The sequence below is a fragment of the Emiliania huxleyi genome, assembly GCF_000372725.1.
Source record: "Emiliania huxleyi CCMP1516 unplaced genomic scaffold EMIHUscaffold_24, whole genome shotgun sequence".
Taxonomy (NCBI): Eukaryota; Haptophyta; order Isochrysidales; family Noelaerhabdaceae; genus Emiliania; species Emiliania huxleyi.
The window spans coordinates 289,153-313,389 of record NW_005200250.1 but is presented as its reverse complement, the minus strand read 5'-3'; the positions used below and the strand labels follow the sequence as shown (position 1 = coordinate 313,389).

At 64.3% G+C, this 24,237-nt stretch overlaps 8 protein-coding genes across 8 annotated transcripts; 5 read left to right on the top strand and 3 right to left on the bottom strand.

Annotated features, from left to right (window-relative positions):
- Positions 1 to 1,113: 1,113 nt before the first annotated feature.
- EMIHUDRAFT_450269 (hypothetical protein) lies at positions 1,114 to 2,718 on the top strand (the record flags this gene model as incomplete). The annotated part of the gene is made up of 3 exons (XM_005778781.1): positions 1,114 to 1,156; positions 1,850 to 2,395; positions 2,493 to 2,718. The coding sequence occupies 3 exons, from the start codon at positions 1,114 to 1,116 to the stop codon at positions 2,621 to 2,623; spliced, it is 720 nt and encodes a 239-aa protein (XP_005778838.1). The 3' UTR covers positions 2,624 to 2,718.
- A 165-nt stretch (positions 2,719 to 2,883) lies between these two features.
- Positions 2,884 to 3,453, top strand: EMIHUDRAFT_44801 (inorganic pyrophosphatase; the record flags this gene model as incomplete). The annotated part of the gene is made up of 1 exon (XM_005778780.1): positions 2,884 to 3,453. A coding segment is annotated over one exon (570 nt), but the record flags the coding sequence as incomplete, so codon positions are not given.
- Positions 3,454 to 3,853: 400 nt separating this feature from the next.
- EMIHUDRAFT_353880 (hypothetical protein) lies at positions 3,854 to 5,278 on the bottom strand. The gene has a single exon (XM_005778779.1). The coding sequence runs from the start codon at positions 5,218 to 5,220 to the stop codon at positions 4,294 to 4,296; it is 927 nt and encodes a 308-aa protein (XP_005778836.1). The 5' UTR covers positions 5,221 to 5,278; the 3' UTR covers positions 3,854 to 4,293.
- A 1,290-nt stretch (positions 5,279 to 6,568) lies between these two features.
- On the bottom strand, positions 6,569 to 8,355 carry EMIHUDRAFT_205428 (hypothetical protein; the record flags this gene model as incomplete). The annotated part of the gene is made up of 2 exons (XM_005778778.1): positions 6,569 to 7,987; positions 8,335 to 8,355. The coding sequence occupies 2 exons, from the start codon at positions 8,353 to 8,355 to the stop codon at positions 6,569 to 6,571; spliced, it is 1,440 nt and encodes a 479-aa protein (XP_005778835.1).
- Positions 8,356 to 13,082: 4,727 nt separating this feature from the next.
- EMIHUDRAFT_100475 (hypothetical protein) lies at positions 13,083 to 15,189 on the top strand (the record flags this gene model as incomplete). Its single annotated transcript, XM_005778777.1, has 2 exons — positions 13,083 to 14,200; positions 15,036 to 15,189. The coding sequence occupies 2 exons, from the start codon at positions 13,083 to 13,085 to the stop codon at positions 15,187 to 15,189; spliced, it is 1,272 nt and encodes a 423-aa protein (XP_005778834.1).
- A 1,465-nt stretch (positions 15,190 to 16,654) lies between these two features.
- On the top strand, positions 16,655 to 18,412 carry EMIHUDRAFT_450267 (hypothetical protein; the record flags this gene model as incomplete). The annotated part of the gene is made up of 1 exon (XM_005778776.1): positions 16,655 to 18,412. One exon carries the CDS (start codon positions 16,655 to 16,657, stop codon positions 18,410 to 18,412), a length of 1,758 nt encoding a protein of 585 aa, XP_005778833.1.
- Positions 18,413 to 19,750: 1,338 nt separating this feature from the next.
- EMIHUDRAFT_353879 (hypothetical protein) lies at positions 19,751 to 20,766 on the top strand. Its single transcript, XM_005778775.1, has 2 exons — positions 19,751 to 20,328; positions 20,395 to 20,766. Exons 1-2 carry the CDS (start codon positions 19,855 to 19,857, stop codon positions 20,518 to 20,520), a joined length of 600 nt encoding a protein of 199 aa, XP_005778832.1. The 5' UTR covers positions 19,751 to 19,854; the 3' UTR covers positions 20,521 to 20,766.
- Positions 20,765 to 24,165, bottom strand: EMIHUDRAFT_450265 (hypothetical protein; the record flags this gene model as incomplete). The annotated part of the gene is made up of 8 exons (XM_005778774.1): positions 20,765 to 21,163; positions 21,281 to 21,643; positions 21,875 to 22,186; positions 22,394 to 22,468; positions 22,598 to 22,720; positions 22,823 to 23,011; positions 23,084 to 23,435; positions 23,507 to 24,165. The coding sequence occupies 8 exons, from the start codon at positions 24,163 to 24,165 to the stop codon at positions 21,104 to 21,106; spliced, it is 2,133 nt and encodes a 710-aa protein (XP_005778831.1). The 3' UTR covers positions 20,765 to 21,103.
- Positions 24,166 to 24,237: the final 72 nt, after the last annotated feature.

The following is a 24,237-nucleotide window of genomic DNA, read 5'->3' as shown; positions in this document are numbered from 1 at the left end:
CCGAACGCCGGAGCCGGAGCCTGCCGCGCCTTCGTTGCGGCTGCACGAGTTGCGAAGCCTAGAGAGAGATTTTTATTAACCAACAAGAAATCACGACTCTCACAGTGATTTGCTTGAAGCCGATGCTTTGTTGTTGCGTAGCTAGCGGCCGGCGCTCTTTGATAGGAGATTTTGCTGTTCTTTCGCCTTGAAACCTCACTCAGAAAAATTCAAGAGAAGTCCGCAGAGCGAACATGTAGAGGCGCCGCGGCACTTGCCGGTTCTGTTACGGCGGCGCCGGCCGATTGGAACAAAGTTACGGTCATATTGCACGTAACCGACTCGGGCAATCTCCCCGGAATGATCGGCGGCGGTTCCTGATATTGCATCGCAGCAGGTCGTTAGTCGCAGGTCGTCTGTCTACAAAGCCTGACGATGCGAGATCGTGGCGGTGAGCGGAAATCGGAGTCGGACAGCCAGCTTGGCGCGTCACGCCCTCCCAGCTCGCGCCGGCCGCGCGTGTCTGGTGCCAGACGACCTACAAGGCCCTCGCCATCCACAACGGAATCGGCAACGGACGGAGTTCCCCTCAACACGCTAGCTGCAAACTTCCTCCAGCAGGCGCGCCGCCGTATCTTGTGGCCGATTAGCCCCGTGTCGCCGCCAGGCTCGGGGCGGACCCGTATTTGCAGTGCACAGAATGCATGCTTGTCCATTCTGAGGGCTGTTCCCCTCGAGATGTTCCCGTGATTTATATCCTGACCTCAGCCATCACCACCGCTGCCCCGTGATGCTGGGGCCGCGGCCGAGCTGACCGGCGCCATGCGCATAGGTGGGGGAGGATCCACTCTCTCACAGGGCGAGCAAGGCCTCCCGCGTCACGCCCCCAGCTTCGCCTCCACTCTCATCTCCCAGCTCCCCCGGCTCGGCGGATGCCTCCTCCTCGACGCCGTGCGCGTGCCGGGCACTACTTAGCGCGGTCGCTGGCGAGGGCTACACATTCGTCGACACCGATCCCGAGCGCGACGAGCAGGCTTGCCTCGCCCTTGAGAGAGCAGGACAGCACCGCACACCGGGTCCGGCTCACCCCGTGCACGACTGCAGGCAATCTGGGACGTGGGCGCACTTGCCGACATGCCGGACGAGGCCGTGAGTGAGTTCCTCGCGGTCGCCGATGGTTTCTTTGTCAGCAGCAAAGCCTGGCCCGACTGATCTCTCCAAACACTGCGCGAGCCTTATGATGCATATCTCTCATGCTGTGCCCGTGCGCGGGCTGCGCTCGCTCGCCGACCGTCTATGAAGGTGAACTTGACACGTGTGACTGGGAATCTGGTTCTTCTCTCTGGGTGTACAACTGCGTCGTGGCATTTAGTGGTAGTCTCTGTGTGTACATATATGGAGCGTTTTGGAGCCTTTTGCTTTATAATAAAACCCGACTGCACTCCAAGTGCTCCAAGTGCCATTATACCGGATTCGTTATGTCTCGTAAAGAACCCTGCACAAAGATCGCACGGGCGGGGACCTGTTCCCCTTTACCCATCTCACAGTAGAGAGGTGTCCTTTTTAATTATTTTATTTATCTCGTTATGTCTCGTCTTTCCACTTTCGCCTTTCGGGCAGCAGCCGTCCTGCTCGCTTTTTGCTGGCCACGGCAACATAAACGTCTCTCTATTCATTTGTAGGTGTATTGTTGGAATGTAGTAGTGCGCGTCGTCGGGCTGGAGAGCAGACAGCGGCTCCTCCGCCTCCTTTTCTTCTTTATCTGGCTCAGTGAGGGAGGAGCGGTGTGTCTACATGCTGCGCCGAGCTCGCGCAACCCAGTGTCTGAGAGTGGGCGTGCGCCTGCTCCACGTGGCGAACCCGCATGCAGTCCTCGGAGTCAGCCCTGGCTCCTCCCGCGACGCCGTGCGCAAGCGTTACTACGATTTGGCGATGCAACTACACCCGGACATGTCTGGTGGCGCCGAGGGCGGCGCAGCCTCGCACGAGGCCTTTGTCGAGCTGCACGCGGCGTTTGAGCAGCTCATGCGCGAGACTCCCACTGCGGCAGCCTCTCAGGCGGCTCCAACTGCAGCCAGCACCGCAGCCCGGGGCGGTGGCGCCGGTCCGTGGGCGCGGCAGTCGGCGGCGAGTGCGAAGCCGTTTGAGCCGAGGCGTGCGACGCTCGCCGAAGTTCTCGTGCGGCGGCTTGACGACGAGCCGGCTTCGCTCGACGAGGTGTGGGCCGAGCTCGCAGCGCGGCGCTTGCCCATCAGCCCTTCTGCCGCAGACTCGCTCTTCCGCGCGTGTTCGAGGGCTCGCGGCGCGGGCGGCATGGCGGCGGCATTGCACCTGCTGCGAGAGGCAGACGCGCTGGGCACCCTCGACTCGCGACCTTCCGCGCTCTGCTCGCTTCTCAGCTGGTGCAAGGAGGACGGTGCGCTCCGGACTTCGCGAGACGAGTAGCAGAGAGGACGCGAGTATCTAGATAGACCCGCAGCGCACGATCCAACCCTGTCCCCGTCCCAACGCAGATCTCGACGCCACCTTTGACGTCTGCAACGAGGTGCGCGAGGAGGACAAGACGCCCGAGGTCCTCCACGCGCTGTCGGCAACCTTCACCTACTATTCCGGGGTGGGCGGGTCAATAGTTTTGAGAAAGTAAGCATTGGATCCCGGTGGGTGCCGGGCTACTGGGAGGTGGGAGCCCGAATTTTGTTGGTGTAGGTAGGTAGGTAGAAGGTGAAGAACAGCCGGTGTGGGTGAAAAAAGAAAAAAGAAACAAATTTGAGCATGCGTCGCGGCACATTGTCTACACTCCTCCTCGGCGCGGCTGCCGCGGACGAGTCCATGTGGCGCTCAGACAGGCTATCGGTGCGCAACGAGTCAATGGCGCTGCGCTACTACCTCGACGGAGTGCGCGTCTCGCCGTGGCACGATGTGCCGTACCTCGCCGGCGACGACAGCGCGACCGGCCGTCCGCTGCTCCACTTTGTGTGCGAGATCCCGCGCGGCGTGTCGGCCAAGGTTGAGATCCACAAGAGCGTGCCCTACAACGACCTTGTGCAGGACGTCAACAAGGACGGCTCGCCGCGCTACTACACCTACTCGCCTTCGACCGTCAACTACGGCGCCATCCCGCAGACGTGGGAGGACCCGCACCACGCGGACGCGCACACGGGCCTGGGCGGCGACAACGACCCGATCGACGTGCTGCAGCTCAACGAGGGCTCGTGCGTCGCCGGCGCGGTGCAACGCGTGCGCGTGCTGGGCGCGCTCGCGCTCGTCGATGGCGGCGAGACGGACTGGAAGCTGCTGGTGGTGGACGTGGACGCGGCCGACGCGCCTGCGTGGCGGGAGCTCGGCGACGTGCCGGCGGAGCGCGTCAACGAGGTGCGCGAGTGGTTCCGCCTCTACAAGACGTCGGACGGCAAGCCGCCAAACGAGTACGGGCTCAACGGGGAGCCGATCGACGCGGCCGCGGCGCTGGCGGTGGCGGCGGAGACGCACGCGCTGTGGGGGGGCGCCGGGCGCGCGCGCTGCGAGTTCGGAGGCGAGCCCTGCTGGGGCATGGAGGCGCGGCGCTCGGTCGACTGGCGCTCTGCGGGCGCGGCTGTCTTCGCCCTCCTCGCCGTCGCGCAGCTGTACTTCATCGTGACGGCGGTGCAGCGGAAGCGGCGCGCGCTGGCCGCAGCCTCGCCCAAGAAGAAGCGGTGAGGTCAGCGCCGCACAGGCGGGTCGCCGTTACTCGATTTGCGGCAGACGCGGTTTGTGTGCGGTCTGCGGATTGCGGTCGAGCGCACATGCCCCGACGTGAGATGACGTGCTCTCACCCGCGGTTTCAGCTTTCCGCACAAAACACCGCACACGCTCGCTCGCGGCAGCCGGCAGGTGTGGTCACTCCATGAACATAATGCTTAAATTATGGGTTCCGCTTAGCCGTTTGATGCCGTGTTTCTACTCGACATATCACAAGGTAGAGAGGGAAGTAGAGCTCGTGCGGCGGCCCCTACACGCCACAGAGTTGCCGCCGCACGCGAGAAGAGACGACTCGAGACAGTACTACAGCATCACGTTTGTGCGCATGGTGTGCACACAACAAACCTATCACAACGCTCGCCCCGCGCGTGGCGAATTCCGCTGCACGCGCACGCCAGGTCCGTGTGCGCTCTGGCCAGTGATGCGCGAGGGGCGAGCGGTGCTCGCGAGCGGTGTGCGCGAGCACGTGCTCCCCTCCCTCCCCCCTCGAGCGCTCCCCCCGCGTCCGGGTCCTAGCGGTGCGGCGAGAGAGAGGGGGGGGGGGGGTGAAGGGGGGGGAGGGCGCGCCGCGTGGCTCTAGTCGTCCCGTGGCTTGATGCCGAGCAGCTCGAGGATGAAGAGGAAGAGGTTGATGATGTCGAGGTAGAGCTGGATCGCGCCCATGATGTACTCGTCGTACGAGTACTGCTTGAGCACCATGTGCGTGTCGTACACGATGAAGAGCGAGAAGAGCACGACGCCGCAGAGCGCGTACACCTGCGACGCGACCACCGACGCGAAGAAGAAGCGCGCGAACAGCCCCCACACGATGAGGGCGAGCAGCGAGACAAAGAGCGCCGGGCCCATCACGGAGAAGTCGATCTTGGACTGCATCGTGAAGACGGTCAGCCCGGCGAAGATGATGGAGGTGAGGGCGAGCGCCTCGAGCACGAGGATCCCCATCCCGTTTGCGTAGTACATCGAGCAGATGGTGCCAATCATCCACGACTCGCACAGCGTGAAGGCGCCGAGCACGAGCATGTTGTGCGGCGTCCTGTGCCTCACGCACTGCAGGCCGAAGAGCGAGACGAAGGAGCCGATCATCGCGGTCCACATCGTCCAGCGTCCCTCCGACTGCACCCACGTGATCAGGTCGGCGCCTCCCTTCATCATCATCGTCGCGACCAGCGCCGTCGTCGTGAGGAGCTGCACTCCGAGAATCGCGTACACCTTGCGCAAGAAGGCCTTTCGCCAAACCATGTCCAGGTCCGCGACGGGCGTCTTGTTGAAGGGCTGCTCCCCCGAGTCCTGGAACTGCGGCGCACGCAGAGGAAGCTCGGGCGGCTGGCGCTCGCGGCGCGAGGTGAACGCGCAGACTCCCAGCAGCGCAAAGACGCCGAGGTAGCAGGCGGCGGTCGCCAGGAGCATGTACTCCATCGTTTGGTCGTTTGAGCCCGAGCCAGCGCCGAGCGACCCGGCGCCGGCAGCGGCGGCCTCCTGGAGGCGGCGGAAGGAGTCGTCCATGGCTGCCATTTTCGGGCGCGGTTGTTGAGGTCCTGATGAGGGCGCGGTTTCTTGAGGTCGGGGGGGGCGGCGAGGGAGAGGGGCAGCGGGGCGTGCCGCGGTGTTCGCGGCGGGAGCGGTGAAGGCGCGCACTCTACTCCGGGCAGCTTTGGTGTGTTCGCGGCAAGGGCGGTGAGCAAGGGGCGCACTGTACTCCGGGCGCCTTGTGGGTGGACCTGGACTTGGACTCGTATAAAAGAATTCGCGCAAGGCCACATGCACTCTCGGATGGAGTTCGAAGGGTGAAAGAGCTTTCCACTGGTGTGCGACTCGTCAAAGAAACGAATCCAACTGGAGGCACTAGCGACTAGGGACATTGCGCATTGGTCACGGGCGGCCCCACCCCGAGTCCCCGACCCTGCAGGTGCAGCTGCAACCAGGCCGCCGACTTACAAGAAGAAGCCCAAATCACTGTGAGCCTCGTGATTTTCTTGTTGGTTTTCAAAAATCTCCTCTCCGACTGACCCACAAACGCAAAAACACAACAAAGCAAACGCACAACGACTGTAGACGTATAACACATGCGACATGCAATACCCCCCACAGTGTACGAGTGGTGTGAGCAACCATACAAGTACTTCTATAGCAGAGATGCCCCAAGCCTTGGCGGGCGAGGGACGTAAGAATCAAAGCCTCGAGATAGTGAGCGTCCGAGTGCTCCAGGGAGGAGAGGTTCGGACCTACTTGCTGGCCGCCTCTTGGGACCCGGCCGTCGATCCGTACAACAAGAATAGCTTGGCGACGGAGGCTGTGAATGTGCCGGCGTCGGATGGTGCGGTGACGCAGGTAGACCTGCTCCTGACGCCGGATGGAGAGGACGCCGGCTTGCCCGACAGCCCACTGGTGCTCCACACTTGGCCTGGGAGCTGATCCTGCTACGGCTTTATCTGCAGCCCGCCGTGAACCGCGTGAGGCGCTCCGTCGTCCGTGAGCGTGACTCCTTTCCACGGGACTCGGGAGCCTCAGCCCCTGCGAGGCCGTGGGCGTGGCCCCCATGTGCTGCAGCGCGGAACAGAAAAAGTGAATTGAGCCGAGCGACGAGTACTGACGTATGTGATGCGTAACACACCGGCTACCCCAGAGAGCGGGACGTGATAGTTAACACCGGCTACTGTGCCCCAGAGCGGGACGTGATAGTAACGTACGTCGAGTCACCCAAAAGCTCGACGGAGCATGCCCCGGGGAGCCCGGTCCAATGAGAGGTTATGTGTACTCGGTCAGAGGAGCGAACACCCATTCATGGACCGTCCTGGCGGCGGAGTAAGCCAGCGAACTGTGCACGCACTTGAAGTGCGCTCCTCGCGACCTTTCACGAGACGATGTGGCCGCCAAAGTCGTTTGTGATCGAGATTTTGCCGCCCTCACCCGCGGCCCACGTCTCGGCCTTCTCCGCGTAGTAGGCCGCGTGAAAGTCGCCCTCGGAGGCCAAATTGTAGGTATAGTAGCCGGAGCGGCGCCACGTGTCGCTATGGTTCGCCGACGAGCGGTGCGGCAGGTACGAGTCGAAGAGCACGACGTCGCCTGGAGAGACGAGCAGCGGCTCGAAGCGCATCGCCGCCTCCTGCTCCGACACGATGATGCCCGTCTCGTGCGGGAGGATGCCCCGCCGGTGCTGTCCGGGCGCGACCTCGAGCGGGCCGTTGTGCGCCGTCGAGTCGTCGATCGGCAGCCGCACGGAGATGTGCCGTGTCGCGAGCTTGTCCGTCGCGTACGCGGTCGCGTCCTGATGGGCGAGGAAGCCGCCGCCGCCCGGCCCCTTGAAGTTGATCTTGTCCTTGAAGAGGACCGCCGGCGCGCGGAAGGCCTGCGTGACGAGCTGCTGCAAGAGTCCGAGCCCGACCTCGCCCCAGCCACGGTGGTGCTTGACAAAGTTCTCGACGCGGCAGATCCGCACCTCCCCGTCGACCCTCGACCTCTCGTCGTGCAGCAGCCACGGGTAGCACGCGCCGCGCGGCAGCGCGGCCGCCTCGTCCGCCATCGCCGAGAGCGCGGCCGCCGTCGCTGGCGGCAGCGCCTGCCGCAGCGTCAGGTACCCCTGCTCGTCCCAGAAGCGGAGCTGCTCCTGCGAGAGCAGGTAGCCGCTTGCAAAGGGAGAGAGCGGGTACGCGAGCGGCGAGGCGGCGGCGGCGTCGAGCTGCTGGACGACCGACGCGCGCAAGGCAGCGCGGAGCGGCGCCTCGAAGTCGCGAGGGCTCGTCGCTGCTGCGTGCGGGTCCTTGCCCGCCTCGTCGTACCGTCGCATCCGCAGCACGAGCGGCCAGCGAGGGTCGGCGTCGGCCGCCGCAACCTCCGCCGGCGACATTGGCCCGCCCTGGTGCTGCAGGGTCACGCTGCTCGCCTCGGAGAGCCGCTCCTCGTAGCCCGGCACCGTGGCGCACAGGTACCGCTTTGCGCCGACGTGGTGGTGGCACAGGTAGGCGATGTCCTGCGGCAGGCCGAGCGCGCCGAGGAAGTCCGCGCCGATCCGCTCATGGTCGGGCGTCCCGCAGCCTCCCATGCCTGGCGCGTGGCCCGCCTCCAGCCCGCAGAGGTGGCCCACGTCGTGAAGCAGGCAGGCGAGCACGGCCATGTCCGTCTCGCCCGCCTTGAGCGCCGCGTTTGCCGTCTGCACGGAGTGCTCCGTGATGGACATTGGCTCGCCGATGTAGTCGCTGCTGCCGTGGCGCTCGAACAGGCTGAAGAGCCGTCGCGCCGAAGCGTCCACCACAGCCTCCACGTCGGACGCGTCCTCCGCAGAGAGCGGCCGGAGCGCGGGCTGGACGAACGCGGTGGAGAGCGAGCGGTGGGCGAGCGCGGTGGAGAGCGAGCGGTGGGCGAGCGCGGTGGAGAGCGAGCGGTGGGCGAGCGCGGTGGAGAGCGAGCGGTGGGCGAGCGCGGTGGAGAGCGAGCGATGGACGAGCGCGAGCGAGCGATGGTTGAGCGCGGTGGAGAGCGAGCGATGGACGAGCGCGGTCCGAGCGGGCATCCAGATGCCCGGTCTCCCGTGATTCTGATGCTTCTTGTGCTCCGACGGTCAAAGCCAGGGTCAAAGCGCGAAGGACAGGCGCACCCATCTTTTTCTTTTTTCAAGTAAACTCCAAGAAAGGGGGGAAGCATTTTTGCCGTCGCCAGTCGCCCCCCAAACGCTACAGCGGGGGCGGCGGCGGCGGCGGGGGCGGCGGCGGCGGCGCGACGGGGTGGGTAGGGGGGTGGGGAGGCTGCTGTGTGCGCTGCGCGCACCGCACACCATACTCGAGTACGGCGGGAAACAGACGGCGAGGGGGGCGCGGCGGCAGCGGCGCGCGCGACGGACGGAGGGGCGGAGCAGAGACCGCGCGCGCGGTCGCTGCCTGCTCCGTCTGTCCCGGAGCGCCGTCTGCGCGGGGTGCGCGTCAGGAGAGGGGGCAAGCGTCGGAGAGGGGGCTCCACTCGAGGTCATGTCCACACATAGATTCCAAAGCATTGTTAATTGCAAAAAGGGGGGAAAGGTGAGGTCCCTCGACCCCAAAACAAGACAAGCCGTGGGTGCGCTCTACCTTGTCGGATGATCCGACAGACGGACGCACGTCAAACTATTCGTTCAATACATAAATAAAAACGGACACCTCACTGTGAGATGGGTAAAAACTATTCGTTCACATTCACGGCTGTACACTATATTAATTCGGCCGTCCGCGAGCCCCTAGCTCGCCGACGGCGAGAGAGATGCCACGAGGGGTCGCGGTGGCGTCCATCGCCAGGCTCCCTAGCTCAACCGACGACCCTCGTGCCTCGGGATCGTTCGACGGCCGATCGTCATTTGATTATTTTCTATTCGCTTGCTCGCCGCTTTGGCGTGGAGGCATCGACCTGGAGGGAGGGTGTAGAGGATGTAGAGTGTAGAGCGCTGTAGAGCTGTAGAGATGTAGAGCGCTCTGGAGCGCTCTGTAGAGCTGTAGAGCTCTACATCCGCCGCGTGACGAGGCGCCTGCGTTGTAGAGCGATGTAGAGGCGCTCTACAACGTGAAATCTCTACAACAAACTCTACATCATAAGCGGCGAACGAGGCCCGTTCGCTCTCCGACATGAGGCGCGTTGCACCTGCCAGTGCTGCCCTGGCCTTCTGTCTGCCCGCCCAATGGGTGGCAGGTGGCGTGCCTCTGCTGCTGTGGCATGCCTCACGGCTGCGACTGGCCGGCGCCTCGGCGCGTCAGAGCTCGGCTCGGCGTAGCAATAGTGGCCAGCGCAACTCGCCTGGACTCAACGCTCAGCCAGGGGCTCCCGCACGCGCTGGCGCGAGTCATGGCGCATGCAACGCGCAGCAATGCTCGCCTCGCCTCGCGCAAAATGCGACCGTCCTCGCAGCCGACAGTCCACCGCCTGCTAAAGAAGCACTGCGACGAATGCGGCACCGGCGACGCATGGCAGGCTGGTCATGACGCAGTTATAGGGTGTTGTGTGCCGTCAGAGTGACTCTCTGTGTGTCAGGGATAGTCAGGGCCGTCCATCAGAGCTCCAGTAAGCTCGGAGACACCCCATTAGTGCGACTCGACCTCTTTGAGTTACTGCCTTCCCGGCGGTTTGGCTGTAGAGCCTCTTGTCTACAACAAACTCTACAGCAAAACCGCGCTCTACATCGCTCTACAAACGCAGGCGCCTCGTCACGCGGCGGATGTAGAGCTCTACAGCTCTACAGCGCTCCAGAGCGCTCTACATCTCTACAGCTCTACAGCGCTCTACACTCTACATCCTCTACACCCTCCCCCAGGCATCGACCTTTCGCATTCATGCACAACTCTGGGGTCTGACTGAATGCACATATGCACTGGCCTGTCACTGGCATCGACACTGGAAAGAAACCGTGCGCCCACATAAAACCCGGTAAGTTCCTGCACCGCGTACCAGCTGCCCTCACGCAGCTTCTCTCACAACTCATCAGCACTCAGGAGCGTGCACTGAGCGAGCGTGCAATGGGCCGACGGCCTAGCGCGGGAGTATCTTTTCTTTTTCCAGGTGGAATTCTTTGGCTGGAACGTCAGAAAAAGAATTATGCAAGAAAAGAATTCTACGAATAAAAGCCCCTCTCACAGCAGACTGGCACGGACTAGCACGCCACAAAAGTCACAGAAAAAGAAAGAAAGAAAACAGACAACCCAAGGGAGGGATAGTCCTAGTGTGGACGTTTTTTTTGCGGTATCTTGATGTATCTCTCCAATATCTGACTGTATCTCCCCGTATCTCCTTGCATCTCCTCGCATCTCCCCGTATCTGCCCGTATCTGCCCGTATCTGCCCGTATCTGCCCGTATCTCGTATCTCCTGGTGTCTCCCGGTATCTCCCGGTATCTCCCGGTATCCCGCCATATCCCGCCATATCCCGCCATATCCCGCCGCGGTACCGCGAAAAAAACCGTCCACACCAGGGATAGGGATGGGAGGACGGACGGCACGCCGCCACCACACAGGGGATTTTAAGGAGAGGAGTGTGTTGCTAGCCGTCGCCCACCCTTGGGCGTCTGCCTCTTCCTATCTCTCATCACTTCCTCGCCGATTCTCGCTGCAACCTTCATGCCACCTCGCGTCAAAGAAAGAAAGAAAGAAAAGACACAACCTAAGTGACATTCTTAGATACGGCACTTGGAGCACTTGGAGTGCAGTCATTAACCTCACATCCAGGGCCGGGGAGCTAAGAAGCGCACCCAGCGGGCCGGATGATCGGTATCGGGTTGCGGGCAAGAGAGCCCTAGCCCTGGGGGGTGCGCGGTCGCAGGGCCATAACACGGGTCTCCGAGGGTTGGCTCCGTGTACCGGGTTTCCCCTTAACTGCAGAAAACGCACCCTCTACTCGGAGCTAAAGAATACTCTCCGAGGGTTAGTCTGCGCTTTGGGTTTCCCCTAGCTGCGGAGCGCCCCCTCTACTCGGAACTAAAGAATACTCTCCGAGGGTTAGTCTGCGCTTTGTGTTTCCCCTAGCTGCGGAGCGCCCCCCCTCTACTCGGAGCTAGTGGACACGACACTAGCTAGTGATACGAGAATACGTACCGCCCCCACGCAACTACTCGACGATAATACGAGAATACGCAGCAGCGAGACGCCTTTAAAGAAACAGCGAGGTAAGAAAAGTTCGGCGGCTATGATAAACCGAAAGTTGTCGTACAACGCGGGCGAAAGCAAAGCAGAGGACGGGCGCTTTTGCCGCAGCGATGCCCGCAGCCTCCCGTGCCACGCGCGGCGACACGCACAAACAAACATGGTTTCTACCACACGACGCGATCTTTGTCAAGCGCAACAACTTCAACCCCTGCTGCTCCACGAGACGTTCGGCGGCGGCTTCTCGCCCACCGCGCCATTCGCTCTCACCTGGCAACCCTGTTGTAGTGAGCTCAGAGCTGTACACGGAGCGAGGGTCTGTACCGAGGCGTACAGGAGCGATCACACCAAGATCACCATCGTCCTGAAAGGGACAAAGCTATCGTCCTGAAGGACCACGACGAGACGCCGTCCAGGACACATCCCTCTGGAACAAGGCATCTCGACTATCGGACAGTACTCAACAGGGACATCTCTCTATATACACTAGTGGGGTATTCACACTCCCAACACTCCCCCATTGTCTGCGCGGTCTTCAGATGCGGCAGACAACACAGCGGAGTGTGAAGCAAGTAATTGTCACGCTGATCAGAGGCGCGAGCTAGTGAACGTGGCATGTGACCTTCCGTCTCCCGGGCTCAAGCGGAAGGTAGTAGACTATCTGAGCGGTCGACTGGATGTCTTCAATTGAACAACATGGGTAGTAGAGCTTGGTCAGCCGCGCGCGGCGATCCGAGCTGAGCGCCGCGGGACGGCGGGATGAGCGGGCGCAGCTCGCGCGGCGGGCGGGGCGATGGGCGCGCCCCTTGGCGCCGCTGGTGCGTCGGGAGGCTCGACGCGGCAATCCAGAAACCGAGCGCGAATCACAGCGGGTCCAATAGAATTTTCAGTGTACGTACTTTTAGCTTACTGGGAGGCTCGGCGCGGACGAAAGACGCAGCGTCGCCACATCGCACCAATGTCCCAGCCTCCCCCACGATGTGGCAGTTGCCGCGATCCTGGACAGAAGAGTGCCACCGTCGTCATATTTCAGCGGCGCAAAGCTCTGGTCGTAGAAGGTTGCCATCGTCCAGAGCGGCGGCGGCGATGGAGTTGATGGCGGTGAGAGTAGGCGTCCAACATTCTCCCGAGCAGGGAACTTGACGGGCTCGAGAGCTGGCGGCGGCGGCGATGGTGGCTCGCAGGAGATGATAGCGAGCCGATACAGTGGAGAAGGAGAGATGAAGTTATCAATGAAGATCCGTGCCCACGAAGCCGAGGTGCTCGTGGTGGGTGCCGATGGAGGAACAGACCGCAGAGATCATCCGGATCATGCTGCAGGGCTGCACGGCCGAGGTGCCGAGCAGGCTTCCGGCCGAGGTGCCGAGAAGACTTTGTGCAGGGGCTCTGGCCCTGCCCGCCACCACAACACCCCGCAGGTGTCCATGGTGCTGGCTACCGTATCGAGCGCTAGCCGGGAAGCTGTGCGGTCGCATCGCAGCGACCGCACCAGCACTCACGACGGCCGAGTTGCCGTCGATCTCCTCGCTCCGCAATCTCGCCGGAGGAACCATGTAGTGAGCTCAGAGCTGTACACGGAGCGAGGGTCTGTACCGAGGCGTACAGGAGCGATCACACCAAGATCACCAGGACACATCCCTCTGGAACAAGGCATCTCGACTATTGGACAGTACTCAACAGGGACATCTCTCTATATACACGAGTGGGGTATTCACACTCCCAACACCTGTCTCCGTAAGTTTCGCTCACGGTATTTCTGTTCTCGAAATGACGCGAATGAGCCTCACTGCCGTCAGCACCCTCCTCCTCCTCCAAGCTAGTGGTCTGAACGTCGCTTTGCGCCCACGAGCGCAGCGTCCGCGCTCGCGTGCGCCGATCGCGACACCTGAACCATCGCCGCCGCCACCGACCGCGTCGCTTCAGAAGGACAAGCTTGCAGCCAAGGCGCGGGTGGCGGCTGCAAAGGACGAGCTGGCTGCTGCGGCGGAGCGGCGCGAGGCTGAAGCACAGACAGCGGAGAGGTGCGCTGCAGAGGCACGGGCGGCGGCAAGCCGATCGGCGGCCGCCCAAAAGGTTGCGGACGAGGCGGCCGCCGCGGCGTCGGCCGCGGAGCATGAGCTGGCTTCGGCGACGGCGGACCTCGACGCGGCGGCGGCGGCGCTGGAGGCGTGGGAGAAGGAGAATCCGCTCTCAGCGCTCGGCTCGGTTGGCGTGGCCGTCGGCATCGAGGTTGGCGCCGCAGTCGCAGAGACGGCGGGCAAGGCGCTGCTCTCCAGCCTGTTCGGCGAGTCAAAGTCGGAGCGCGAGGCGCGCGAGGCGCGCGAGGCGGCGGTGGCTGCGGAGGCCAATGCCGAGGCCGAGGCGGCCGCCGCGCGCGAGCGCGCGGCGGCAGAGGCGGCGGCGGCGGCGGCTGAGGCTGCGGCCGCGGCGGCGGCAGAGGCGGCGGCGGCAGAGCGCGCGGCTGCGGAGCGGCGCGACCAGGAGCTGCGGCAGAAGCGGGAGGCGGCAGAAGAAGCATTGCGTGTCCAGAGACCGCGCCCGCTGAGCGACGTCGCGGCGACGCAGGCGGCCGAGGCTGCCGTCAACGCCGCCGCCGCCGCCGGGCTGATGGACGCCGATGCGGCGGAGGAGAAGAAGCGTGAGCTGCAGCAGGCTGCCGAGGCGCGTGAGCGGCTCGGGCGCCTCCGTCTCTTCGAGTCCGACCTAGCGCTGCTGGGCTTCGAGGCTGTGAGCGAGGACGACCTGCTCGCGCTGGACGAAAAGGCGCTGCGGGCGCAGTTCCGCCTTCGGTCGCGCGAGCTGCACCCTGACGCCGCAACCGAGGAGGAGCTGGCGGGACGCCCGTCCGTCTATGAGCTGAACGCGGCGTACACGAGCTTGCTCAAGCTGGTCAGGTAGCAACCCTGCTCTCTCACCTGTTTCTCCTCGAGTGTCGAAACGCCAATATTTACTGCATGTTTCCGAGTATGCGATTCTCATTTCGCCGTTTGGGCGGAGATCTTGTTCTTGTTTCTAGTACCCGCCACGCGCCAGTGAGCGCCACGCCCGGTCATCTTCTCACCCGCTGAGGGCTCTGAGTCGTGCCCCTGGCCGCCTGCGGCTGCGCATCCGCATGCTGCATGTCGGCAGTGTCGGCGCGGCCTCGCCGATTGCGGTTTCTCCACACCACACAGCCGACACGCGACAGCCGGACGCCCCCCGCCGCGCGCAGGCTGCCCGCGAAACGGCTCAACAGCGGCTCAGATCGCGTATGCGCTCGGTAGTGATAGCTACGTACGCCATGAAGCATCTCAGCAGCAGCACGCGGGCACAGCAAACACACCTGGCCTGAGCTCGCATGTCACCCGCACCTTGCCGCGAATCGGGCCATCCAAGGTGTAGACGAAGCCAGTATCGGGCGAACCCTCCAAAAATGTCTGCAGCACCAGCTCGCCGGGATACGCGCCGCCGAAACTGCTGCCATTCACACGCTTCGAACAGCACCTACTTCAGCACCTACTTGACGAGAGTGTTGTACGTTGAGCACCGCTCTACCCGGAAGCCGGTGATGAAAAGGTCGCGGTTGCCATTGTGATCGTACTCAAAGGGCGTCCAGGCGTTGCTGCAGAACAGCTGCTCGCCGGCGGCGCCTCGGACCACGGCGACACCAAAGTGTGCTTCCGCCGCCGCGCGGAGTGTTGCCTTCGAGCACGACAACTACGACCCCGGCCCCCTCGCAGAGCGCATCAGGCGCGACAAGCGCGAGTTCTCCGACCACTCCTCCGACGACTCCTCCTCCGACCGCGACTCATGCGGCACCGGCTCCACTAGCGAGGCGAATGACATATTCGACACCCTCGAAGACCATCTCGGCTACGGTTCCGACTCCGGCTTCGGCCGGTAGTCGACAAGCTGCCGAGCCCAAATCACTCTGTGTGCCACATTTCTTGTTGGCTTCTAAAAATCTCTCTCCCAGGTGGGCTCTCCTGCTCCTGACAAGGGACACGACAGGCTCGCAGCGCGGTGCACGGTGGAATCCCAACTCCACTGGCGGTCTCATCTCAGTCTAGCGACCTTCCTCCGGGGTCGTGAGAAGAAAGAAAGAAAGAAAACAGACAACCCAAACGAGGGATAGGGGAGGAGAGAGGGCTTTGCTTAGGATGCACACTTGGAGCACTTGGAGTGCAGTCATTAACCGCACATCCAGGGCCAGGGGTCAGCAGCCCGAAATTCTTTTTTGCAGTGCCAGCCCCGTACCCGGTGTATAAAGATAAATAAAACGGGCACGCCAAACGAGGGGTGGGAGAAGGACAGGGTCCCCACCTGCACGAGCAGGATCTTGTAAGGACGATCAGGGACACAGGGGAACGGGAGCGGGGAGCGCATCGCGACACGGAGGGGGGCTGGGCAGGGTTCACCCACACGACAGGGTCCCAGGGATTCCTCTCGCGTATAGGACAGGTTGCACCCGGCGGCACGGGGGCAGGCGCGGGCCTCCTACTGGTTGCGCTCTCCTAGTTCTCCTGCTCCTGACAAGGGACAGCGACAGGCTCGCAGCACGGTGGACTCCCTATTCCGCTGGCGATCTCTCTCGACTAGCGACCTTCCTCCGGCTTCTCACCAGCAGTCTCTCACTACCACGGGCACACTGACAGAGGCGGCCAAAAGGCTCACGTGGGTGGCAGGGCGGTGATAGGAGTCTCCCACTCTGTGGGCTTCGCTAGAGGTGCGGCCCCTGCGCGTGTCCTCGCCCGTGCGGTCTTGAAGGGGAAGGGGAAGGGGCTCTCTCTCTCTCTCTCTCTCTCTCTCTCTCTCTCTCTCTCTCTCTCTCTCTCTCTCTCTCTCTGTGTGTGTGTGTGTGTGTGTGTGTGTGTGTGCCTGCGGGCGCTGTCTGTGCGAGCCGCCCTGAACGACCACAATGTTGAGCGCGCTCGAGCACCGAAGCACCGTACGGTGTCGTGCGAGGGGGGTTTGTCGTAAAATTCTTTTTGGCTCCCGTGGTGTACCTGTGTTAGTGCCAGTGCGCGCCAGTCCCGTATAAATAAATAAATACAACGGACATCCCAAGCTAGGGCTGGGTCGAGGACAGACACGTCCCCACCTTTGCAGGATTTTGCAAAAGCGAGGGGGGAGGGCGCATCGCCGCGCGGAGAGGGCTGGGCACAGGGCACAGGGGATCTCTCTCGCATAGGATACGCCAGTCCCGTGCCCAGTGTTGTGGGCGAGCATAAAATTCTTTTTTGGGGCGCCGGGAGTGAGCGGCTGCCTGGCGCGCTCGGCTCTGGCGCGGCGCGCTCGGCTCTGGCGCGGCGCGCTCGGCTCTGGCGCGGCGCGCTCGGCTCTGGCGCGGCGCGCTCAAAGCTCGGCGCATGGCACCGAGCAAGGCCGTGCCGCATCCTTCTCAGCATGACCTCCTTCGAGCTTACGCGCGGCTGTGGGCGGTCACTGAGTTCGTTATCATCTACGGCAACATGTTCCTCGTGCCGGGCTGCGAAAGCTTCTTCCCTTCTGAGTGCGTCGAAACGCCCGTCTGGTTCTGGGCACAGTGCGTTCTCTGGCTCGCCATCCTGGCCGTGCCGTCTCGGCTCCTCGTCAGCCTCTCCATGCTTGTGCGCGTGTCCATGTTCGTGGTCCAGTCGCCCATGATCTGGGAGAGTTGCCACTGGGCGAACGCACTCGAGCTCGCATGCGTGGTCACGCTGCTGCTGTGTCCCGCCACCGCCGTCGTTGACCAGACGAAGGACCTCGTGCGCACCATGATCAGCCTCTTCTACATCGGAGCCGGCTTCTGGAAGATGAACACCAGCTTCCTCGACCCGACCGTCTCGTGCGGCACCATTTACATCGCGTCGCTGCTGGCCACTTTCGCGCCGGAGGGCCTACTCCCGCCGTGGCTGGTGACCGCAGCTCTCGGTAGTGCTCCGTGGATGACGATCATCGGAGAGATGAGCATCGGCGTCCTCCTCCTCCTGCCCAGCCGGCCCATGCGCCGCGCCGGCTTCGTGCTATCCAACATGCTCCACTACGCGATCTGCATCACTCCGCACCCGAACGCGGTGCCGCTCTTCGGTGTGTTTTGCTACACCCGCCTCTTCTTTGTCATGCCCGAGGCGTGGACGGTGGCCCTGGCCGAGGTGGTGAGCGCGCCGAGGACCTCGAGCGGCCTCGCGTTCCGGGTCGCCTCCGTCGCCCTCGCGGCCTGGTCCGCCTCGCTCACCTCCGACCCCGGCATCGTGATCAACTGGGGCATCCCCGCCCAGACCATCCTCTGCCTCATCGGCGCGAGAGTCGTGCTTCTCGACATGCGGCACGCGGCCGCGTGGGCGGAGGCGGGGCCCATCGGCCTGGGCGCCGTCGGCGGGCTCGCCAGCCGCCTCCTACGCGCAAACGGCGCCTTTTGGGTGCTGGCGGTCCTCTTCTACGTGTTCGGCGCGCAGACGCTGGGCCTGATGGACATCTCTGCGACGAGCCCCTTCTCGCACATCCGCGAGCACGGCGGCTCTAACCACCTCCTCATGCCAACCTCGCTGCTGCAGCAGTGGGAGTGGAGCCGCGGCACGGACGGGTTTGGCGGCGGCGTCGTCCGCATCACGAGCTGCTCGAGCGACTACCTCAACGCGCTCTACCCGTGCAACGTGACGGACGAGCTGCGGCCCGGCATCCGCGACATGCTCCACTCGTTTGGGCACATCGGCCACGAGTACCACCCGACCGTGATGCGCATGTTTGGCTCGCACAGGATCCGGAGGCACCTCCCGCACTGGGACGGAGGGAGGCCCTTCCCGGTGTACACCGTCCCCGGCCTCGAGCTGCGGCGCATGCTCGCAGAGGCGCGCGCCGCCAACGAGTCCTTCGTCCTCGAGTACGACACGCTGCCCGGCGTCGTCGGCGACGAGAAGTGGAGGCACACCGCCGTGCAGTCCAAGGTGCGCCTCGAGGAGGACGGCGCGGGCGGGATCAACTGCCGCGTCCTCCGCCGCCCGCTCGACGAGGCGGAAGAGTGGGCGCCGTGCGGCGAAGACGAGCTCCCGCTGCAGCCCGCCCCCACGGGCCTCCTGATGAAGTTCTTGGTCTGGTTCCCCTACCCCGTGGTCGAAGGGGTGTACGAGATTCCCTGCATTGACTAGGTTGGGATGCTGTATGTCAGATGACAGTTCCCTCTGTCGAGTGTACGCTTTTTCGTGAACTTGTTCGTATGTAGAGAGATCTCTCCTTTCGTTGTGTACCGCGCGGCTGAACCTGTGTGGCCCGCGTGTGGACCGTGCCAGATTGGAGAGAGATTTATGATTTTCAGTGTATGTGGCTCTTTGCTCTTACATTCCCGCGTAGCGCGTAAGAGGGGACTCTCTGCCGTGTGTGTGCTGTGTGTGACAAGGGTTTGCGATGAGGATTTTGAAACCCAACCAACAAGAAAGACCACGACGACTCTCACAGTGACTCAGTGATTTCTAGAGAGTGATTTGGGCTCGCCTACTGTGCTGCAAGAATGGTTGGGCAGCGGTGTGAACAACAGTTAGTGACCTCGGCGCCGCCCCCCGGGCAGGTGCCTGTTGATGGGTCCAGGTGATAGCCAGTGGTGATAGCCCTGGGTGGGGAATCCATACGCCAGATCGCCCGACCGCGTCCCGGGGGCCCTCCGGAGGCCAAGGATCGCTGTGCCGGACCGGGACGAGCTCTGAGTGGTAAAGTGTGATGCCGGCGGGCCGTACAGCAGCTTCTTGATGGTGCTTCGCCGGCGTGCGTCCCGGAGCGGTCCCGGTTGGGCGGTCTGGGGGAGAAAACTCAGGACAACGCCGCTCTGATTCGACTTTGACTTCAAAGAAAGACAGTCGCACGCGCCACAGCGCGGCGCGTGCGACTGTCAGGATCGGATCCGTCAGTTACTCGAGTAGTTGTGTTCACGGCGCGATCGTGTACGAGTACTGACTGGGTAACCTCTTCCCAGCCCATGCTTTGCTCATGCTTCGGTGTGAATCACGCCCGCTGTGAAAACAGTTGGCGGGGGATTTTTCGCCAGTCAATAGAGCATGAAAATACCTTTCAGACGGTACCTTTCTGTCCTTCAGAGTCGAAGAACTCGTCCGGTGGCTGGCCGCCAAAGTGGCTGGACGGCGCCGCGGCGCACACTGGTGGGCCGCGGAGCACACTGAGGGAGCTGTCCTCGGCGCAGCCGTTCGGCTCCCGCGGCCTGGGTGGTGGCAGTGGCACTCCCTGAGGCTCCCTGAGTTTTTCTGGTATTTGTTGAGCACTCACTCTCTGGTCACCTTCGCCGGGCGAGCCTGGCTCTCGCTGCGCAGCGGCGCGACCTTCGGTGAGGCTGCCGATCGTCGAACTGGCATGAGAAGGGCGTAGACTACGCGCTTAGCATGAGAGCAACCTGCCCAACCATTCGCGGCGACGAGTGTGAGGCGAGACCTCGAGAGCGACCGGAGACCGCGTTGCTTGTCGTGTGTGCTTGTTGTGCGTCTTGTCAGGGTAAGGTCTACGCCCTTAGTGAGGGGCGCGCGGCACACGACAGGCAGGCTGGCAAGCAGCACGGAAACCCTGACCAGGAGGGTCGGAAATCCGCATGGCAGCCTCGAACGACAAGACCGCTTCCCTATTCGTCACCAAGGAGAAGTTTCTATCCGCAGCGAGAGAGACGTCGCTGCAGGACGCCACCGCCGAAGCCTTGTGGCAGAAACTGGCCGACGCCTCCTCGCAGCGCATCATTGCCGGCGCAACAGCGCCTCGGGAGGATGCGGCGAACGTGAACCAGTGGCACTGGAGCGAGCAGGACCTGTTGCCGTGGTGTAAGGAGCGTCTCACCGCGCTGCTGGTCGGCGTTGAGGCCTCTGGCGTGCCCGACAAGGGCTGGGTGCGGGTGACTGGGCTGGAGAGCTGCACGGGCGAGGCATCAGTCTCCAACCGGAAGGGAAAGCGCATCGTGGCCTACGAACTCGACGTGAAGCTGAAATGGCAGGGCTCTGTCGACTACGACGACGTGGAGGGCACACTGATTCTGCCCTACGTGTCTGAGGACGTGTCTGATGGAGCCTATGAGGCGCGCTACGCGGGAGTGCGCACACCACCGGCCGACCATCCACCGTCCGACGCCCCATATCCCTAGGTCAAATGGAGCGCGAAGGAGCCGAACGATGGCTCGCACCAGATGGCGCTGCGCTACTTGAAGAAGCAGCTTCCGCAAATCCAGGAGAAGCTGAAGGTCTTTTATTCCGAGATCAACGCCAAGTGAGGGAGGGAGACAGCGGCGGGGGCCTGGGACGCGGCCGGCGAAGCGCGCGCATGCCTCACATGCGGCTGATTCGGCTTTGACCGTGTGGATACCGCGGCCCAGACCATCGCGCATCGGCATCGCGCTCCCTCCGCCCCTCCCGCCGCGGGGCGGGCTCCATGGGCATGGCGCCGAGCCGGTAATGCACCACAAACGCGCACTCGCGGTGTCTACCGTAGTGATTATAGCTATGTGCTGTTTGCGTACAGCATAATGTTCCGCTTTTTAGAGGCAAGCCACAGACCCGGCTCCGGGGCCTCCGGCCGCGGCTCTCTCCAGGACGACTCGCCACAGCTGGGCGCGCGCCTCTCGAGTCTCGTTAGACGACACGAGCGTGTGAGCAGCAGCAGGACTGTGTCCAACCTCGAGTCTCTGCCGACTTTGACACGCGCGAAACCCCACGCAAACCGTTCAGCGTACTGGCGGCACTGCGGGCGCCCGGCCCGCAAGTGCCTACATGTCCTCGCAAGCCCGGCCTGGGCGCTGGCGGATTCGTCCCCACCGGCTCCGCCGCCAACGCCCGCGGCGCCGCACGATGCCAGCCTCAGCCGAGCTTTGGCTTCTTTGGCGCGGGCTTGTCGGCCTTGCGCTGCTTCGCCGTCACCTACGGACAGATCACGCTCTGGTGTCCGGCAGCCCAAGCCCGCCTCCGCCCCCCCGGCAGGCCCGGCCCGCTTCGCGCCTCGGACGCCTTGATTGCGTGCTGGCCAGTCAGGACCACGTGGGCCGACTTTGTGGACTGCTGCGCCCGCTGCAGCACGCCCATGTAGGCCATCGCGCGGTCGTCCTTCTGCTCGGTCATCTGCGCCTCGAAGGCCGCCATCCGCTTCTCCTTGCGCTTCTTGGACGGCCCCTTGCCGTGGAACTTCCACGAGAGCTGCCGAAAGGCCTCCTTTTGCGTCATCTTGCGGCCGTACTCGTCGAAGTAGTTGAGCTGCACGCCCTTCTCCGCCTCGCTGCCCTCCTCGTAGTTGTGCAGCCCCGCGCCCTTCGAGTCGAACATCCGCCCCGCCGCCTCCTTCTCCTCGCCCAGCATGTTGCGCGTCCGCGCCATCTGCAGCGCCGCCGCCAGCCCCGACGACACCTCGCGGTCGTGCAACCCTTTGAGCTGCTCATCCTCGTCGTCGTCGTCGTCGTCGTCGTCGTCGTCGTCGTTCCCGTGCCCGCCGCCGCCCTCCCCCACCGCGCCCCAGCCGCCCGCCGCGCCCGCCTTCTCCTGCTTCACCTTGACCTTGTCCTCCTTGCCGCCCTCCGCCGCGTCCTTGTCCTTGTCGCCCGCGCGCTCCTTTGCCTCCTGCGCGCGCTTTCGAGCCACCGAGGGGAGGTCGGAGCCGGCCGCCGCCTCGTCGATCTCCTCCTTGGCCTGCACCGACTTGATAAATTCGGACGTCTCCGAAAACTCAATCGATCCCTCGGGCGGCGGCGCGTCGTCACCCGCCGGGATCCCGCCCTCGTCCCTCCGCTCCGCCGCCCACCTCTCCGCCTCCTCGAGCTGCGCCTGCAGCCGCGCGGCGGCGTGGTCCTCCGACCGCCGCTCCGACGTCATCTTGCCGACCCGGCGCGCCCGCGCCAGCGCCGAGTACAGCTCCGCGTCCACCTCCGCGCTCTCCTCCTCCGCCTCGCCCGCCTCGCCCATCTCCACGTCCTCGCCGCCGCCGCCGCCGGCCGCCGCCGGACCACGCAGCCGCTCGGCCGCACGGCCCTCGGCGATCTCGAGCGCGCGCTCGAATCTCTGCGCGCGCTCGTCGCGCCCCGCCTGCGCCTCCGCCGCCCGCTCCTCGGCGCGCGCCGCCCGCTGGCCGCGCGAGCCGAGGTTGGACGCGCCGCCGCCGACCGCCTCGGCCGCCGCCATCGCGTCGAGGTCGAGGGCGCCGGCCGAAGCGCGCGACTTCTTGCGCAGCTTCTTCTTCTCGCGGTGCGCCGGCTTCTTGAACCCCGCCGCCTCCGCCTCCGCCTTCGTCATGTAGTCCGCCCCCACCGCCAGCTTTGGCACCGCCGCCGCCGCGCCGCCGCTGCTCAAGTCGTGCGCGGCGAGGACGCCGCCCGACGCCTGCTGCGCGGCGAGGCGCTGCTTGACGGCGGCGAGCTTCTTGAGCCGCGCCTCGTCGACCGACCCCGACCCGTCCAGCCGCACCGTCGCCCGCTCCTTGGGCTCGTCGTACTTGTCGAGGATGGACGAGCCTCCGAGGGGGTCGTCGCGCTCGCGCACGCCGCGCGCCGCGTCGCGCGCGCGCTCGCGGCGCTGCTGCTCGGCCATCGAGACGTTCTCGAGCAGCTCGTCGCCCTCGCGCAGCGCGTAGCTCCCCTCCTTCTCGTCCAGGATCGACTCGTCCGCCAGCGTCAGCACGACGTCCTCGCCCGCCTTGAAATCGTCCGTCGAGTGCCCCACTAGCGCGCCGCTCAGCTGCGACTCCTCGTCCATCTCGTCGTACCGCTCGCCGAGCCCTGCCGGCTTGGGCTTCCCCTTCCCCTTCGGCCGCGCCCGCCCCTCCGCGCGCGCCTTTGACCGCGCCGCCTTGGCCACCTCCTCGCCGCGCCGCGACTTGGCCACCCACGCCGCGGCCGAGTCCATTTCCTCGCCGTCGAGCTGCTCGCCGATGCCCTTGCCGCTCACCTTGGCGTGGAGCTGCCGCTTCCGCTTGGCGTCCTCCAGCTTGGCGCGCATCGCCTCCTCCTCCGCCTCCTGCTTCCGCTGCGCCGCCAGCTTGCGCCCGCGCTCGGCCGCCTCGGCCTCCTTGTTGGAGCCCTTCCCCTCGGCCAGCGGCTTGAGACCGAGCTCCGCACGCACGCGGTTCGTCTCCTCTATCGAGGCGCTGACCTCCGACCCCGTCTCCTTGACAGCCATCGAAGGGATGGAGTCCATCGAGCGGCGTGTTCTCAGAGGGCAGCGAAAGAAAAGAAAAAGCTGCTCGCGCTACTAACTGCTCGCCACACACAACTCCCTCACCGATGCCGCTGCGCGTGCGGGTTCGCAGGCAGGTCTGTGCTGACGAGCCCGGCCTCGGCGAGTTCCCACTCGACGTCGTCGACGCCGTAGGCGTCCCCGCCGAACGCGGCGAGCCCGACGCACTGGCGCAGCAGGTCGTCGTCTCGGTACATGAGCAGCGTGGGCAGGTTGGCGTCGGGGTAGTCGGGGATGCAGTCGTGGTGGCCGATCCGGCAAAACTTGACGGCGCGGTGCTTGGCTGCGAGGCGCTCGAGCAGCACCTCCATGTACGCCGACGGGTAGTGCTTCGGCTTGTGCAGAAAGACGACGACGCCCACACCGTCGCCGGCGCGGTTCACCTCGGCCACAAACTGCTCGCGCGTGATGAGCACAAGCGTGCCGAAACCGCCCGCCAAGCCCTTGAGCTGAGCGAGCCGCTCGGCGCGCCACTGCTCGAGCGCATCCGTGTCGGCCGACGCGTCATCGGAGCAGCCCGGCGCGCCACCCTCGGCGGGACCCAGCCTCTGCTGCAGCGCCCTGTCGCTCGCCTCCTCGGGCTCCCACGCCAGCGCCGACGCCGCCTCCTCGAGCGGTGGCAGGTTGCCGAGCCGGCGCTGAATGTCGTCCCAGTCGGTGCTCACCGGGTCGCGGGAGCGAGACTCGGTCGGGAGAAGCGACATATGTGTGTGTGTCGCCTGCGACGCCGCACCAGTCTGGCCGAGGCGAAGAAGAGAAAAACACTTTTGATGGCA

Coding starts and splice junctions, on each gene's coding strand:
- EMIHUDRAFT_353880 (XM_005778779.1), bottom strand. CDS start 5,220: ATGGACGACTCCTTCCGCCGCCTCCAGGAGGCCGCCGCTGCCGGCGCC.
- EMIHUDRAFT_353879 (XM_005778775.1), top strand. CDS start 19,855: ATGGCAGCCTCGAACGACAAGACCGCTTCCCTATTCGTCACCAAGGAG. Junction 20,329..20,394: donor TGTCTGATGGAGCCTATGAG/GCGCGCTACGCG, acceptor CCATATCCCTAG/GTCAAATGGAGCGCGAAGGA.